At 38.1% G+C, this 17123-nt stretch overlaps 1 protein-coding gene across 12 annotated transcripts in view; it reads right to left on the reverse strand.

The window, feature by feature from the left end:
- The window catches only part of tenm4 (teneurin transmembrane protein 4), a 239348-nt gene that overhangs the window by 37888 nt on the left and 184337 nt on the right, over nt 1–17123 (reverse strand). For 8 of the 12 annotated variants that reach the window (XM_056258769.1, XM_056258767.1, XM_056258771.1 and 5 more), the window contains 4 exons: nt 16073–16322; nt 14275–14295; nt 6712–6944; nt 4791–4945 (listed from right to left, as the gene is read on the reverse strand). In XM_056258769.1, the coding sequence (XP_056114744.1) occupies nt 4791–4945; nt 6712–6944; nt 14275–14295; nt 16073–16322 (659 nt within the window). The remainder of the gene's footprint in view (nt 1–4790; nt 4946–6711; nt 6945–14274; nt 14296–16072; nt 16323–17123) is intronic. The other 4 variants (XM_056258774.1, XM_056258773.1, XM_056258766.1 and 1 more) reach the window with 1 other exon arrangement.

Raw genomic sequence — 17123 nt, forward strand, 5'->3', positions numbered from 1 at the left:
CCTAATATACCGGCTGCCAAATTATGAGATGCTATTAAAAATATCTATATGGTAGTTATTCCCCTATGGTATCGGTGTCCAAATTGTGGCCAGTGAAAATGCTGAGTGATTATGGAAAACCACTAGCCACAGTGGCTGGTGAGCAAAAAAGGTAATGTCAAGCCCTTATATATATATAGGGGAGATGCATTGAATGAAATTATTGCATGAAAAAAGAAAAATAAAAAAGGGGGGAAAAAAATAGATGAAAACACACCAGAACAACAGATGTCTTGATGTTCTTGTGCTATCAGGGTAATTCTTTGTTTAATTCATTTTCTCCTCAACGGTAGTTGTTAAATATTCCCGAATATATCCTGTGTATTTGTGTGTGTGTGTGTGTGTGTGTGTGTGTGGGGGGGGGGGGATTTGACACCCCTGAGTGACAGACAGGATGTATCATCGCTATTTCTCGGTCTACTCCTCACACTTTCACACACTAACAAAGAGAGAGAATAAACGGTTCACACTCTCGTAAATCCAACACTAGAACATCTGCCGTTAAATCCTTCAACATACGCTGAAGCAGGCGTAATGAGAACATGCAGCTTTGACCTTGTCCGAACGAAAGCGTGTAAGCCAGCTTGCATCTTAAACAGCCTTTTCAAAAAGCAGTCCTTACGGTGACTTTTCTTATCAATTTTGATTCATGTCATAAAAGGGAAAATAATCGCTCACTTAGTTTGAAGACATGCTGTTTTGGACCAGCCGTTGCTGTAGATAACAGGGTTGTACACAAATTCAAATGAACTGAAGTAGCAAACAAGACGTAAAATTGACCTTTCGCTAAGCTCCGCCCACCTTGAACACTTTAGTAGCTATAAATACTACAATGACCTGAATCAATATGTACATGTGTGAAATATGTGAATCAAAGTTAATTTAACATTCTCAAGCTCTCAACTATACTCAAGAGTCTTTTTTGAAAGAAACTAATACTTTTATTTAGCGAGGATTGCATTAAATTCATCAAAAGTGATTAGTTATAATGTAAAAAAAGATTTCCATTTTAAATAAATGCTTTATTAAGCAGCACAACTGTTTTCAACATTGATAGTAATAAGAAATGTTTCTTGAGCTGCAAATCAGCATATTAGAATGATTTCTGAAGGATCATCATGTGACATTGAAGATTCAGCTTTGCATAACAGGAATAAATTACAATTTAAAATATATTAAAAACTGCTATTTTAATAATTCACAATATTAGGGTTTTACTGTATTTTTGATTAAATAAAAGTAGCCTTAGTGAGCATACGCTTTAAAAAAAATTAAAAATCTTACCAAAACACACCTTCTATCCTCTCTGGGTATCTTGTGTCACTGATGTTAGACTTATTTTGGATAATATTTTGTAATATTATGTTTAAAACTACCCAAACACACAGATACTCTATAGACTTACTGTACAATCAATAAGATGGCAGATTGCTGTTGCTAAGGTAGGATTGTTTTGTAATGTGTAAAGGCATTTATAATTATTTTTCATTTTAATGACAATGATTTTAAGGTTCATGCTCACATAAGCATGTTGCCTATTCATTTCAGATTTTCTATTCATTTCAAGTATTTTTGTCTTGTTTTCCAGTACAAGTATCTAAACATTCCTAAATTAAGATTTACTTGAGAGGTCTTTATTTCTGAAATTTTTTTTAAATAAATTAACATTACACTTATCTGACTTTAAGCTTATCTTACTCAAAAATATCTGAATTAAGTTTTCTTATATTTAACTTGTTCGATTCTGAGCGATTTTTCAGAAAACAAGATTTAATATCTTAGTAAATGTACGCTGAAAAAAAAGGTGTAGCATTTCCTTTTTTTCCCTCAGAAATTACCAGTAAATTGAAAAAATAACTACAAGAAACCGCAAGTAACACATTGAATTAAACATGGCATTTTTAAATGAACGACTGAAATAGCATTTTCTTGTAAAAAAAAAAGAAGTACTTTTATTTAAATGTATCTTGATTTAAGAATGTTTGATATCTGTAGTGGAAAGCAACACAAAAACACTGAGTAAGAAAATCATTTGGCGCAGTGTGGGATTGCGATTTTGCCAAAGCCCAGTGAATTTTCCCCAGACCATCACTAAACTAAAACGACATTTCCATCCCTCCAAGACTATCACCATATTTCTACGTTCAGGGGGGCCTGAGGTGAATATTTATTCTCGAAGCTCAAGTAATAGTTGTGTAGAAATATTCTTGCCAAGTCTCAAATTCATAGTGCTCGTGCAGGGTGCCTTGGCTGCCCAAAAGGCAAACAGATTTGGAATATAATGCGAGGTGTGCTCTGAATGCGAGATCTGAATAGTAAGTGGAAAGGAATGAAGCCGTCACAGATTTGGAGCCTCAAATGGGGTCTTATTGGAAGTGGAGATATCAGTACCTAAAGAGCATCACGTGTTAATGAACTCGGCACCCTGCACCAAAAATATGATGTTTTCTGTTGGATCTAGGCGGGAATTGGCAGGCGGCGTATGAGAGGGAGTCAGATGAGCCCTCAAAAGTGTGGCAGCAGAAGGCTTAAGTAATGCGGCGGTGTGTTTGATGCAGTGAGCGTGTGCTGCACATGAATTTTTAATGGATGCTTTTTACTGTCTGAGTGTCTTTGGCAGAAGCTGGTGTGATTTGTCATCATTGAGGCTGGGACTGCAGTGGTCTTTCTGCGAGTGTGTGTGTGTGTGTTTTCTCTGAGGTGCAGATGGAGGTCGTCTCCTCGGTGCTCCACATCCTCTCAGTAAAATAAAGCCTCTCAGTCAGGCGGCAAAGGCATTATTGAGCAAAAACGTAAGCTGGACTGATACATGTAAGCAAAACTAGAAGGTTAAAGGATGAATACAGTGCTGGACTACAGCAAGTTTTTTCTCACTTCAGACAATTTATGATCTTCAAACTGTGGTTTTGAAGAGTCATCAAAAGCGAGACCTGTCAAGGTCTCAAATTTCATTTTTGCTTGTAGGCTGAATCTCACAAAAACAAGAAATTGCCTGCTTCAAAAAGAAATGACACTTTGAATAAAGAAAATTAAGCCTACTTTTTTTTTTTTTTTATTTCCTAAACATCACATGTTTATTGTAAATAAAATGTACACTACCATTCAAAAGAAATCAGCATAACAGAATGATTTCTGAAGGATCATGTGACACTGAAGGCTGAAGTAATGATGCTGAAATTTAACTCTTTCCCCGCCAGCGTTTTTTGAAAGAAAGTTGCCAGCGTTTTTGATCATTTTCACAAGTTTCATGGCCCCAACAATATTTTGTTGTATTAATTTCTGAACATGCAATACATCAAAAGAAAGCACAGAGCCTCTGCTTTTAAACAAGAACAGAGAAAGAACAGAGCCTCTTTTTATTCTAGATTGATGCATTCCTTTTTTAACAACACTAGAATGTGGGTAAGTTTCATAAAAAAGCAACATTGTGAGCAAAAAGCAGAGAAAATCATGTTTTTGTCAAAGACTACGACTGGATCAGATTCAGAACGATGATCAAATCATAAATGGAGTAGATTGAGTCCATCGACACCCTCAAAGCTTCACAGTCCTAAACCACGTCCTGGGTTGACATTTCATTCAGTAACATTAGGCAGTTTTGATTTATATGATTGTTATTTTACATGTGCATCTGCTTACATTTGCTATCGCTTATTTCTGCTTCTTCTTCGCCTGTGTTTTAATCAGGAGATTCAGTAGTCTTTCAGAAGATGTGTAATAGCGCCCCCTACCGTATAACAGTGAAAACACTGAAAATTCTGTCAATGGCGGGGAAAGAGTTAAGTTCGGATATTTTAAATTGTAATAATATTTCACAATATTTGTTTTTACTGTATTTTTTAAATCAAATAAACGCACCCTTGATGAGTGCAGACAACTTTGACTCACTGATGATTTCTATTTGCCTAAATATCTATAATTACCTGTCTACATCTTCCTGGGTGCCGCCGTTTTCCAGTGATGTCCACTGGCTGACACTGATTTGAAAATTACTGCTTGAGTTGAGTTTTAAAGCTGGATTGCACTTTTCAAACGAGGAAGATAGAATACAGACTTTCCGAGTTCAATGTAATGATTGAGTGCACAGATATCTAGTAATTATATACAGTCTGTGAACATTTTTCCAGTTTGCCCATGAACGCCACATTCAAAACATAAAATTGGGTAAACAAATGAATGATAGACAGGTTTACTTTAGAATTAAGGCCAAAGCTTATTTTGGTCAAACTAAACAGAAAAAAAGGGAGGATATTTCTTTTATCATTGTAACGTAGGCATTGTTGATTGTCTTGACACTGGGAGAATGTTGCAGGCAAAATAAAGTTAAGGAAAACTAAAGCGACCAAGGTCTGGACCTCTAGGGCTGTGTCACAATCCGAACTGATGCTTTAGAAATCGCAGTCAGGGCAGTGTCCTTGCCTGAGGTGACAGTTAACATTTGGATTGGTTAACAGCGCCTAGGGTGACCCCTCTGTGAGCGTGTCTTTGGGATGGAGGTTTGTAGGTCAGCTTGAAACTAGATGTTGCAGGCCAGCATTTGGGTTACTGGGACCCACAGCAACACAACGCCCCCTGACCTGCCCTAAAAAGCTGTCAGCTGCAACCCTTCACCCTCGGTAAGATTGACATGGCGACTACGCCAAGCATAGCGTCGCTGCACTGGCCTTTCACAAATCCCGCCATGCACTGGCCTTTATAAAGGGGCGGATGGGTGAAAAAGCTGAAGAGGGAACACAAGACGACAAACCCACCTGTGAGATGTCCATCACAGAGTCACAGCTCAGGGGTCGTGCCGAGGTCAAGTCGTTGAAGCCCAGCAGGGTGGATATGATACCGTTCTGATCGATGCGGCGGATCATGGTGCCGTCTACAAAGAAGATCACGCCATACTTATCCACTGTAATGCCTGGAGACAAGAGAGAGAAAAAGGGAATGGATCTCTGCTGGGAGGACAATCGCTGCAAAAAAAAAACAAAAAAAAACAAAACAACAACAACAAAAACCTGAAATAACCTGGATAATAGTAGAATTGAAAATAATTCATATAAATATAAATAATTCAATAAACAAAATTGGGTTAATAACATCCTGTCAATTCATATTTCACCCCCAAAATCAAAATAAATAATTAAATTATATTTTAGAAATATAAAAGCCATTATACAAAAAGAAAATATATTTATATTTAGAAATATAAAAAAATATATATTTATATTGAGAAATATAAAACCCATTATAAAAAAATCTATCTATCTATCTATCTATCTATCTATCTATCTATCTATCTATCTATCTATCTATCTATCTATCTATCTATCTATCTATCTATCTATCTATCTATCTATCTATCTATCTATCTATCTATCTATCTATCTTCATGTCAATTAAATTCTACAATTATCATAACCATAATTTGAAAAAAACTTCATTCTCATTTCTACAATGCAATAAAAAAGAAAAAAATACTGAAATTACGTGGTAGTATTTGTTTGGCTTTTGATCCATGCAGATATTAAAACATATATATATTTAAATTGACTATATTACATAATGAAAATCTAATTAGAATCACTATTGACGAAAGAAAATAAATAAACAAAGAAAATAATAAAGGAAGGGAGGAAAGGAATATGTCTAATTTTCCAGAAAAAAAGTCAGATTTTTTTTCCTGTGCAAAATTACATTTATGCATTTATCAGATGCTTTTAGCCAAACCAACTTATAAAAGAGGAACAAAAGCAATTCATAAAATAGCCTACAATAATCATAATATACAATACCATGTTTATTAGACATACAGTTTTCTATTCTTTCCTTTAGATTTAAATGTGAAATGTAACCTGTGAAATTTGCAATTCTCTCACGTGGTGCAAAAAAAACAACATGAAGAAGTTACACAAAGCACAAGTTCATTCTGTAAATTTGGAATGATAAGGTGATATCTCTCAACAAATGCATTTCTCTCAGCATCAACATGCTCAATAGGAAGCCAGAATTATAATAAAAAATCCATATGATAAATTCATTATTTATGTCTTGAGGAAGAAGAACCAGGCATGGAGCATCCTGGGGAAGAGAGAAGCATGTGGTGCTGTTCAAGCTATTTAAGAGCATGTGAATCTTTCCAATGACACTGCGAATGACAAAGGGAAACATGTGACTCTGTGTGCGTCATCTTCCACTGAGATAATTATGGCTTCGGTCACAAATGCTTCTTCAATTTCAGATGACGAGATAGACTAGCAAATCGAATTGTCATTATATTATTATTACTTTGTGTTGGTGAAAATGGAGGGAAGAATTCATTTCGGGCCCCCCATAATTCCCCTCAAAGCACTACATATGCTACACTAGGAGGAAGGCTACCCTTTATACTACAAACTGACAAGTGTAGGCAAACCACAGGTTTTGCTATCAATTTCATGCTGTGGTTTTGGGGTTTGTTCAATTTAGACGCTCTGGGCTTGTATCAGTACGAATATATGGAAGCAATGCTCATTTTGGAGAGAGTATGTGTGGCTGAAGCAAAATAGCTGAAATTGCTTACAGCACCTTTAAGGGAATTTGCTCATAGTCTAATGGGAATGATGGGAAAATTGAATGAGTAATGGCAAAATCACTGTCTGTTTCGGAAAAATGTCAACACTGTTATTCAGATGTCTGGAGGTTTACCTCTAGGGTTTGTAAGTGTGGCTTCCACGGCCTTGCCTCCGTCCCCGCAGCGCGTCTCGTCGTAGGGTAGACATTGATCGCCTGTGCCTGCCACCAGCTCGAGGTTCTTTGCCACATCCTTCACTGTGTTCAGAGACTTCACCTTAAACACCTTCCTGCTGCTGGTGTCCGAAAGGTACAGGGCTCCCGAAACGGGACTAGTAGCCAGGTAATATTTGTGTGCAGGGCTATTGCTAAAAACAAACAAAGAAAAAGGGTCAATTGCGATGTAAAGGTTTGTGTAAAGCAGGGTTATTTTTGTTACTTGAAATAAAATAGATGTTAACTAAAATAAATGTAAAAAAATAATAATAATAATTGTACTATTTTATTTCAGGTAGAAAATATAATCCTGAAATAAAATAGATGTTAACTATAAAATAGATGTTAACTAAAAAAAAAAAAAATTATATATATATATATATGTATTTATATATATATATATATAAAAAACTTATTTTATTATTTTAGTAAAAATTGCCACAGCGACATTTCTCATTTTCATTTAGATTCACTTGATGTAATAAAATAACTAAACCTAAAATAATAACACGAATGAACACGATATACTATATTAAAAAATAACAACTAATAAAAATGACACATAAAATGACTAAAATTAAAGTGAAAATGGAAAATACAAAATAAAACACTAATTAAAATATATATATATATATATATATAAATCTATAGTATCTCAATGTTATTAAGGGCCATATTTACTAACAGCTTGAGTCAGTGCAAACCCTCTTTTGGCATTAAAAAACTACTGTCAAGATTTACTAAAGACAGGCAGTGAAAAATGTATGGGAGGAGAGTATATAAAATGAATCATTATTTAACGGCCAGAAAAAGCATGTCTTAAACCAGACGCTAATTTGCGCTGCTCTTGTTAGATTGTGTTGGTCATTATGGAACAATTACAGACAATAAAGTGCGGAAGCCTTTTCTACATTGTTAGCCATGATGTGCAGTGAAATTATCCATTTTATAAATGATACTGATGCAACTGAACAACGTCAAGATGTGCATCACACGTGTCACATTTAAATCTAGGCGTTAAAACGTGTCACATTCAAATCTATGCATTAAAAACAACTTCAGAGATGGGGATTAGCAGTGAGAGATCATGTGCACTGCAAATAAGAATCAACATTTGACAGATCCACTGCCATAGATGTCTCTGCCATGTCCTCTCCGCATCAATCTTTTACTGTCTACTCAGTCAAAATATAGAAACACACGTAGTGTGTGTAAAGCCTGTGGTTAGTACAGTCGACCCAGTGTCTAATGTGCTGCCATTGTGAATTCAAATAGGTATGCCACCAAACCCCCCAAAGGGAAACTTTCATCTGGAGATGCATGTGGTCTAGAGCCGTTATCTAAACACATTACGTATTCCTGGAGCAAAAATGGCCCACAGGCCGAAAAAAAAAAAGTCCATTATACAGCAAAGCTGGACAGTAAAAGTCATCCCTCACCACACAGGGGGCTAAAGAACATGAAAGCCCAACAAAATAACTCCAATCAGACGAAAGAGGGTCTCTGGTAAACCCCTCGTCCCCCCCCCCCCCCCCCCCCCCCCCCCAAAAAAAACTCCAATCAGGAGGAAAAATATAGTTTCCTCTCTATACGCTAATCAGATTCTGAGAAGCCGATAGAAAGTCTAGGCACCTGGACTGCAATTTTACACTTCAAGTTGATCTGTGATATGCTGTAATTGTACCTCCGCTGAAGGCTACATCTGTGGTCAAAGACAGCTTGTGGTGAAATTGGGATGATTTGCACCAGTTTCACAGGTTAGCGCTTGTTCGTAATGTTTGAGCACCTATGAGCGTTTCTTCAGGCTCGTGCAATTTCTATCAGCTGGAGTACAGTGAAAAACAGGAAATTACTGTACTGTATGAGAAACATGGTGGAAATTATATGTTAAATGTTAGCCAAAGAATGTGCGAATATTCAGCAGTTGTTCATGACAGAAGAAAAAAAAAGTGTGAAATGCTCTCGCCTTTCTGGAATGGTGTCTTCCTGGAGGGGTTAATCATTTTCGAACAAAGTGAGAAAGGTCACAGAACAAGAACAAAAATGATTAGTGAAAAGCATTCTTAAGTTGACTAGCCATGACACACATCTGCCAACTACCATCATTGCTAACAATCAACTTCTGTACAGCGTTTAAAATCTAGCACGAGAATTTAGATGGGAAAGGTCATTCAAGACACCAAAAATGTTAACTGAACAATTTATTCTTTGCAAAAAGTGCAACTTTGCTGGTCAGGCTGTGTTAGTACGCTAGTGATGACTAGCCACAACAAACACTATGCGACACATGTCTGCCAAATGCGATCATAGCTCCCAACTAACTTGACTTAGGATACGGTTTCAAATCTTAACAAAGTGAGAAAGGTCATGATAAAAGAACAAAATGTTACATAAAAAGCATGCTTCGCAAGATGACATGCTTGTGCTGTGACACACGTCTGGTACATACCATCATTGTTAAAAACCAACCTATCAAAGGATCAGCATTCAGAACTTAAAGGTCACAGCAATAAAGTGAAAATGTTAAGTGAACAATATATATTGTAATAGCACTCTACTGTAGGCTACTGTAGGTCTAGCACTCTCAAGATTACTAGCCACAGCAAATGCTACGACACACATCTGCTAAATACCATCATTGCTAACATCCAATTTGTCTAAGGATCGGCATTCAAAACCTACCAAAGTGAGAAAGTTCACTGCAAGAGAATGTTCAGAATCTTCGTAAGCAAATGCTACAACACATGTCAGCTAAATACCATTATTGTCAAACCCAACTTGTCTTGAATAAACATTAAAAACCTACCAAGTGGACACCAAGAGAATAAAAGCATTAAGTGAAAAAAATTGCTGAAAAAAGAGCCACAACTCCTGTCTATGGTAGTCCTCAAGAGATGAATAGCCGGAGCAAAAGCTACAACACACATCTGCTAAATACCATTATTGATAACACCCAATTTGTCTCAAGAGAGCAGCATTCAAATCCAAAGTGGGAAAGGTCACAAGAGAACAAATAAGTTCAGCATTATCCGAGAGATGCCAAATACCATCATTACTAACAACCAACCTGTCTCAGGATCCGCATTCAAAATCTTACAAGGTTGCCGCAAGAGAACAAAAAAACGTGAGGTTAAAAACATTCTCTACAGGCAGGGCTAGGTTAGAGATGACTAGCCATAGCAAATATTACAACACACATCTGCCAAATGCCATCATATTTAAAGCTGCCGTCGGCAACTTTTTTTTGATCATATTCAGTGAAATCGACACTATAATCAGACAGAACCACATAAATAAAGTGGTTTTAGAAAAAAACCCGAGCTTCTAACTCCACCTGGAGCGTGTTATTTGTTTAGCAAAAATCCACAACTCCCGGATCATCGGGTCCAATCAGCGCAGGGGGGTGTGAGATCTGACTGTCAATCACAGATCGGGCACACGCCACCCCTCACGCACGTTACAATCACTTGCACACGCCTGAAGTTCGCGCAGTAACGAAGAGTGATGGCGGAAAAGATTCCAATTCCTCGGTTAACCTCAAGAGCTAGGAGGTCAAAAACAACACAGGAAAAGAGAACACCTGCTGAAAAGAAAGAAGTAAAGAAAGAAAGCGACCGTGCCCGTAATAAAACCAGGATCAACATCGGATCGGCATTTGAGAGGTGGAGAGATTTACGTGATTTAATTGGGTTCAAGCTGGATGCAGAGCTTGCAACATTTCTTCTCGACAGGTAATTGTGCTTTATCAACCAGTTACTTTATTTCTTAGTGTTATGTTAGTAATCTAAGTATGTTTGCCCAAATGTGTCGGCATGGATAGCTAATGTTAGCACTTGTTGGCCAGGCTCGTTAGCTTTGTTTGCCCTGAAATCCGTGTGAACGTAACGTCAGGTGGATAAACATGTCCAGATGAAGGGATAAAGTTCGGCTTTTTGGAAGAATCGATGCTACTCTATCCTTTCTTACGCGAGTTAGAACAGTAGTAAAGCTACTGTTATTGTATGTGCTATCTGACTAGCTCTGTTATATAAGCAATAGAACAATGTACAATGACCATGTCTGCCGCATATACCATACAGAAAATCTGGTGCACACGCACTGACAAGCACGACCTCGGTGGGAGGGTATTCGTTGATAGTGGGGGAGGGGCATGAGAGTTGTAAACATTCAAAATTTTGCCTAAGTCCACTCAATCTGCCAGACATGCCGACTGCAGCTTTAACACAAAACCTGTCTTCGTATAAGCATTCAAAACCGATTAAACAAATCCCAGTCATGTAACTCTGGGGCTGTTAGTGCCGAATCCCAGTGGCCAATGAAAGAGTGTGGAAAGGAATAGCGCCAGGTCTGCAGCACTGTCAGCTTCGATCTATTATTCAGACCGACAACTGACCTTCTAGAAGAATGCTGGAATCAGGCTGCTTTGGTTGACCTGGGGCCGAAACGTCACCGCGTGGCGGCTGACCGCGTTGAATGATGGCCTCGGTTTGGAAGGAAGGTAAAACAGGTTTGTCAAGACATATCTCAATCTCATTTTGCAAGAATCTGCCAGGGAGTTTGACACTCCGGGTAGATGCTTTTCAGTCCCAGAAGCCTATGTGTTGTACAATGTGTTATTGGAGGCACACGGCATTGTACTTTCTGTGATGAGGAGAACACCATGACCTTCATAGGCTCCATCTATATTCAACGACTAAAGCCAGTCTGGGGAGGATAATTGGATTTTTCAGCATGTTGCTGTGACGATGGAGGTGAGCGACTCTTGTGGAAAGGGGGTCATCGGGTATGTCAGAGAGATCATGGTCTAGCCTTATTCTCTCGTCTGTGTGCACATACATAAACACTGTGATGCATTTATTTGTTTTCACACAAACGGTGATGACTGCTCTTCTCTGGTTACAAATATGACTTTGGCCTTTTCAGCAGTCATTTCTACAAAAGTTTATTTCTTAAGTGAATTATTGGAACATGTTCCGGTAAATGATTTAGCTTGTATACCCTGAAGCGCAACTTTTACAATCAAAAGAACACCACAAACCTGGTCCAGAGGCTACAAACACACTGAAAAGCATGGAGTGACCCATAGACCAACAACCGACTCTATGTGAAATGTGATTGCTTGGCCTACAAATAGACTTGAGGTCCTGCTGAACATACTTCACTTGCATTCTTGTGTAACTATCACGGTAAGAAACCTCGGTACTGAAGGGGGAAATCGAGTTAGCTTTAAAGGTCTGCAGTATATTACATATGGATGTGTTACTGCTCATATAGCTAGCTTGCAATAAATATGTTGATAAATTGCACAGCAATATTCTCTTCAATCTGCAGCTTAGGCAATACAGTATTTACCCAGAATAAGACCACTGACTGTGGAAGAGGACCTTTTACATTAATGCACACTACAGCAAGTACTTGTTTTCAGACTTAGGTTACTTGTCAAACTGTTTGATGGATTGAAATGCATAAGATCCATTTTGAGGGAGTCTAAAGACGGTTGCTCTGATATGAACATTTTGGCCAATACCGATAATTCTTTACATTTGAAAGCCGATGACCGTTATATTGGCCGACAAATCTAAATCCAAATTTTTATATAATTTTTGAGAGCCTGATTACAAAAACAAAAGTCTCACCATTAAAAGCCATGTCCCAAGCACACAATTATAATGTTCCCATTATAATTTTATGGAGCCTATATGACAGAACATGTTGCACTTAACTGTATTTTCCTTTTTTGAAGTGATTCCAATCATATTTCAAACAATTCAAAACAATCATGGCTAACATTGTGCATCTGAAGTGTTTCTGCTGAAGGAAATAATCTTATTTATCAGCTTAAAAATACTGGCCAAATTTTCTTATCGGGCCGATAACGATAACATTAAAAATGAACATATCGTCGCTGCCAAAACGGTTACTTTTCAGGAAGTGAAAGCAGTTGAACGTAGCGTTGTCATACTTGGTACGACAACTTTAAATGTAACCATATTCTTGCCAGTGTAATGATATAATCCACATACGCGGTTTTCATCGGACAGCTACGATATATAGGTCGATACCGATACGGTGGCCGATATATTGTGCATCCCCTAACAAAAGGTTTGATATCAATCAGTAATAAAGCGAAAAAGATTCCCTAATAGATTCAGGGCTGTCCAATCCTGTTCCTGAAGGGCTTCTGTCCTGCGCCGTTGAGCTCCGATCCTAATTATCCACACCTGAACCAGCAAATCAAGGATTCTGGATTACTAGAAACTTCCAGGCAGGTGTGTTCGGGAAAAATGGGCCCTTTGGACCTAAAGTACAAGGTCTTACCTCTCTAAAATTTTCATTAAGCAATGGATACCTATATGCCAGAGCATGTCGAAAGTTCTATCAGCATGACAGAGCATCACTTTCGTTGCCCCTTGCATTTCTCCCTTATGTCGCTGGGATGCATCTTCCCAATCAACTGTACAGTGCTTATCTGGCATTGCAAATATGCAGTATACGACTAGCCATTTATTGCAGCATTGCACATGTGCCCTTATCTAATAGCAACATGATGTGTGACGCCACCCTTTGTCTTGACTGAATCCACAGGAAAGTCACGACCTGACTACGCAAGGTTTAACAGAGGCTTCATCATGAAGGATAGGGCATTTTTGAAACTCGCAGGTGTTCTGGGTTTAGCCAACCTCTCTCAGAGAAACCTCTCATATCCTGTCAGTCATACCTGAGCATCAAACTGCTAGCTGTCACACTGATGCCTGTCAAAACACACAGCTGGTTGTGCCACACATCTTATATTAAGGGTTCATAGCACCACAGGGAGGATGTGTGTAATAATTGAAAGCTTAGATCGAAGTTTGATGACTGATGTCTTTTTTTTCTCGATACCACGCTGCCATTTGTCAAATCAAACATGTTAACGAACTGTGTATTCAGATCCGACGGCGCTTTGAATGTGTAATTTATCATCGGGTGAAATATCACGCTGCATTGTGGGAAAGGCAGCGCGGGTATTTCTTATGGCTAGGGTTGGGTAATTATATTCTTTAAGGAAGCTGAGTCCCCTGAGGGCGAGAAATATTTAAAACGCTGATACCGGTCTTATGCTAAGCTTGTAACCGCTTTTCCATCTTTCTGTCTGACATTTCAAATTATGTGCCTTGACTCTGGTTTCCTCAATGTACACAATTCTTCAAGGCTTTTTTTTACTGATGCGTTAACCCACTTTGAGAGTTTACCCATGCATCAAACTGGTCTCTGTAGATCTACAGCACAAAGCTCAGTCGTAGCACCGCCCCTTTTATTGCTATCTGGAGAGGATGTGTTTTAATGCACTTCTTGGTACGCTTGGTAAGGAAAACACCTACACTGGGCGCATTCCACAGCCGGCTACAAAAGCAACTGTATATTAAAAAAAGACTGTACAGAGCATTTGACTGATGTTCATTCATTATAACAAATGGTATTACTCTTTAGAAAAGCTCTTACCTATGCCTGAAATCTTTATTTCTGTACTTAGCGAGAGCAGCATGAAAAGAAGAAAGTGGAAAAAAAGAGGGTTAGCTTACAGAGTTAGTACTTAAATTATGCATTAAAGGGATAGTTCAACCAAAAATGAATATTCTGTCATTAATTACTCACCATGCCGTCCCAAACCCGTAACACTTTCGTTCAACATCGGAACACAAATGAAGATCTTTTTGATGAAATCTGAGAGATTTCGTTCCCTCCATTGACAGCTACGCAACTACCATTTTGACGCTTCAAAAAGTTCATAAAGAGATCGTAAAACTAATCCATATGAATTTAGCGGTTTAGACCAAATTTTCTGAAGAGACACGGTCGCTTTATACAATGAACAGATTGAATTTGGACTTTTATTTACATATAAACATTCATCAACTCACACATCAGTTGTGGTAAACGGAAGCTGAAGCATGTTCGCTTGACGTGTGAGAAACAATTAGGTGCATTCTTATGTTTCGCAGCACGTTTGAGCTTTCACGTTTGAACCAATGAGGTTCATTTGTTTGTTCTTGTGTGTCAAGCAGGTTCGGCTGAGCTTCTGTTTATGTTCGCTGATCAATGTTTGTATGTGAATAAAATCCTACATTTAATCTGTTCATCATATAAAGCGATCGAGTCTCTTCAGAAAATTTGGACTAAACTACTCATATTGATTAGTTTTACGATCTCTTTATGAACTTTTTGAAGCATCAAAGTGGTAGTTGCGTAGCTGTCAATGGAGGGACAGAAAGCTCTCAGATTTCATCAAAAACATCCTGAACATTAATGAAAGTCTTACAGGTTTGGAACGACATGAGGGTGAGTAATTAATGACAGAAAGAACATTTTTGGATGAACTATCCCTTTAATGTACAGAGAAATGGTTAGAGTGGTAAAAGTATACTACTACAGACAGTTCTACAAGCATACATCACAACAAATAGAAAGGATTCCTGCACAGCAGACATACTGGATTGTTGACCAGGCCAACATGTGTCACAGTCTGTTCTGATATGGATAAACAATGCTAAATGCAAATAATAAAATGCAACCAACCATGTAATTCTATATAGTTAGGATAAAAAAAGGCTTGTGATAAGAAAACAATTCCCAAGAAATCAGGCTACAAAAAATACCAGTGTAAAATCTAAGTCCTGATGCAAAACCAGTTGAAAACCTCTGGCCTAGACATCCATTTAATTTGTGAATTTCATCTGGAAATGTAATTTATAAAAAGTTTGTTAATTCCCAATACATCTCTAAAATGCTTCCAGGTGGATAATGTGTCTTTATGAATGTACTGTAGCCTATGTGGATATAGGCTATGCAAATTTTCTCTTTAAAAAAATTACCAGATGATCGTGCCCAAAATTAAATGATGCTTTCCAGATACCAGATTCACCCTTAAACAGATGTCCTGGAGATGCATGTGTGCTTATTGGGTTTGAAGGAAAGGTGAATGTAATTTTAGCATTACATTTAAAGAAACAATGCCCCTAAAAATGAAAATTCTGTCATTTACTTCCTTCTATGGAACAAATCTGATCAGTCTTTTTAAACATTAAAGTGAGACAGGCTTGGAATGAGTAAACAACAACAAAATTGTCATTTTTGTGTGAACTTTAAATGTAAAAAGCAAGCATCAATCATGTGCTATATGAATAGAGCTTCAAGATGCCTTTTGGTTTGTAAACAACTTTTTAAAGAAGATTTACAAAGCAATTTTTCATTGGTGGTTAGGCGAATGTTTGTGTATCTATGCACATGCAGAATGCCAAACCTGAGCTCTAAGACACTCGTGACATTTCCTGTGGTGAAGATCCGACGGACGTAGTTGAAATCCCCCACGTACAGACTGCCATCCGACCCACAGGCTAAAGCTACAGGTGCGAGCAGCTTATTTCCGTCCGCCAGCCCGTTGCAGCTCGGACAGGAGATACTGCGCCTTCGCCCGTTACCCATGATGCTTCCGATGACCGGGGGCTGCTGGGAAATGAAGATGTTCTCGCCGTTACCCTTGTGCAGGATACCTGAGTGACAGAGAAGGAGATGCCATAAGTATTTTGTCCATTCATTGTAATTTACACAAATCCATTCAGAACAGCATTCACTCAGCAGTAAATCAACAGGTTTTGTCGGATATGAGAAGCAGGCGTTTTAAATCTGACTCAATTTTGCTCAAATTTAATGACATTAAATGTATTTGAATGGAGCTTTTCTCTCTCACAGAGCAACAGGACGGCTGGCGGCGCTTGAGAAAGGATTTAGCTAAATAACCAGGCCGAGATGTGCTAAACAGAACTGAATTAATTTATCGGAAGGAGGTGTTTTTCTCTCGCACAGCCAGATCTTCTGTACAGAAAGCAGCGAAGGAAAAGTCCACAGTCGCAGCAGGAAACAACTTCCTCTTATTATCAGTATCACAGTCAATCTGAATCTTCACCGCATGCCTCAATGAATCTCAGACGCTGAACAGCTCGCCATTCAAAAGTGGCAGAGTGGCAAAATGCGTGAAACTCAATTTCCAGTCATTTTCATTCTGTAGCGCTTTCTCCCCGAGCACCTGTTGAACCACGCTGTGTTTTGAGAGATGCTAAATAACAGAGTTTTCAGGCCGTCCATGCTGATTGGCTAGAAATGTAGGTGGGTTTACTGGGCTTATTCACATCAAGCTCGAAAATTAACTGCGTAAAAGGCTTTCAATTGAAACAAGGCATTATCTGAAGAAAATGTTGCTGCTGAAATAAACTTAAAAAAGAAAAAGAAAAATCACTGATAAGTAACATACAAGCGTTTGTACTCAAAATATTCCAGATAAACGTGGCGCAGTT

Source organism: Rhinichthys klamathensis, unplaced genomic scaffold, assembly GCF_029890125.1.
Source record: "Rhinichthys klamathensis goyatoka isolate OS25496 unplaced genomic scaffold, OSU_Roscu_1.1 h1tg000159l_1, whole genome shotgun sequence".
NCBI lineage: Eukaryota > Metazoa > Chordata > Actinopteri > Cypriniformes > Leuciscidae > Rhinichthys > Rhinichthys klamathensis.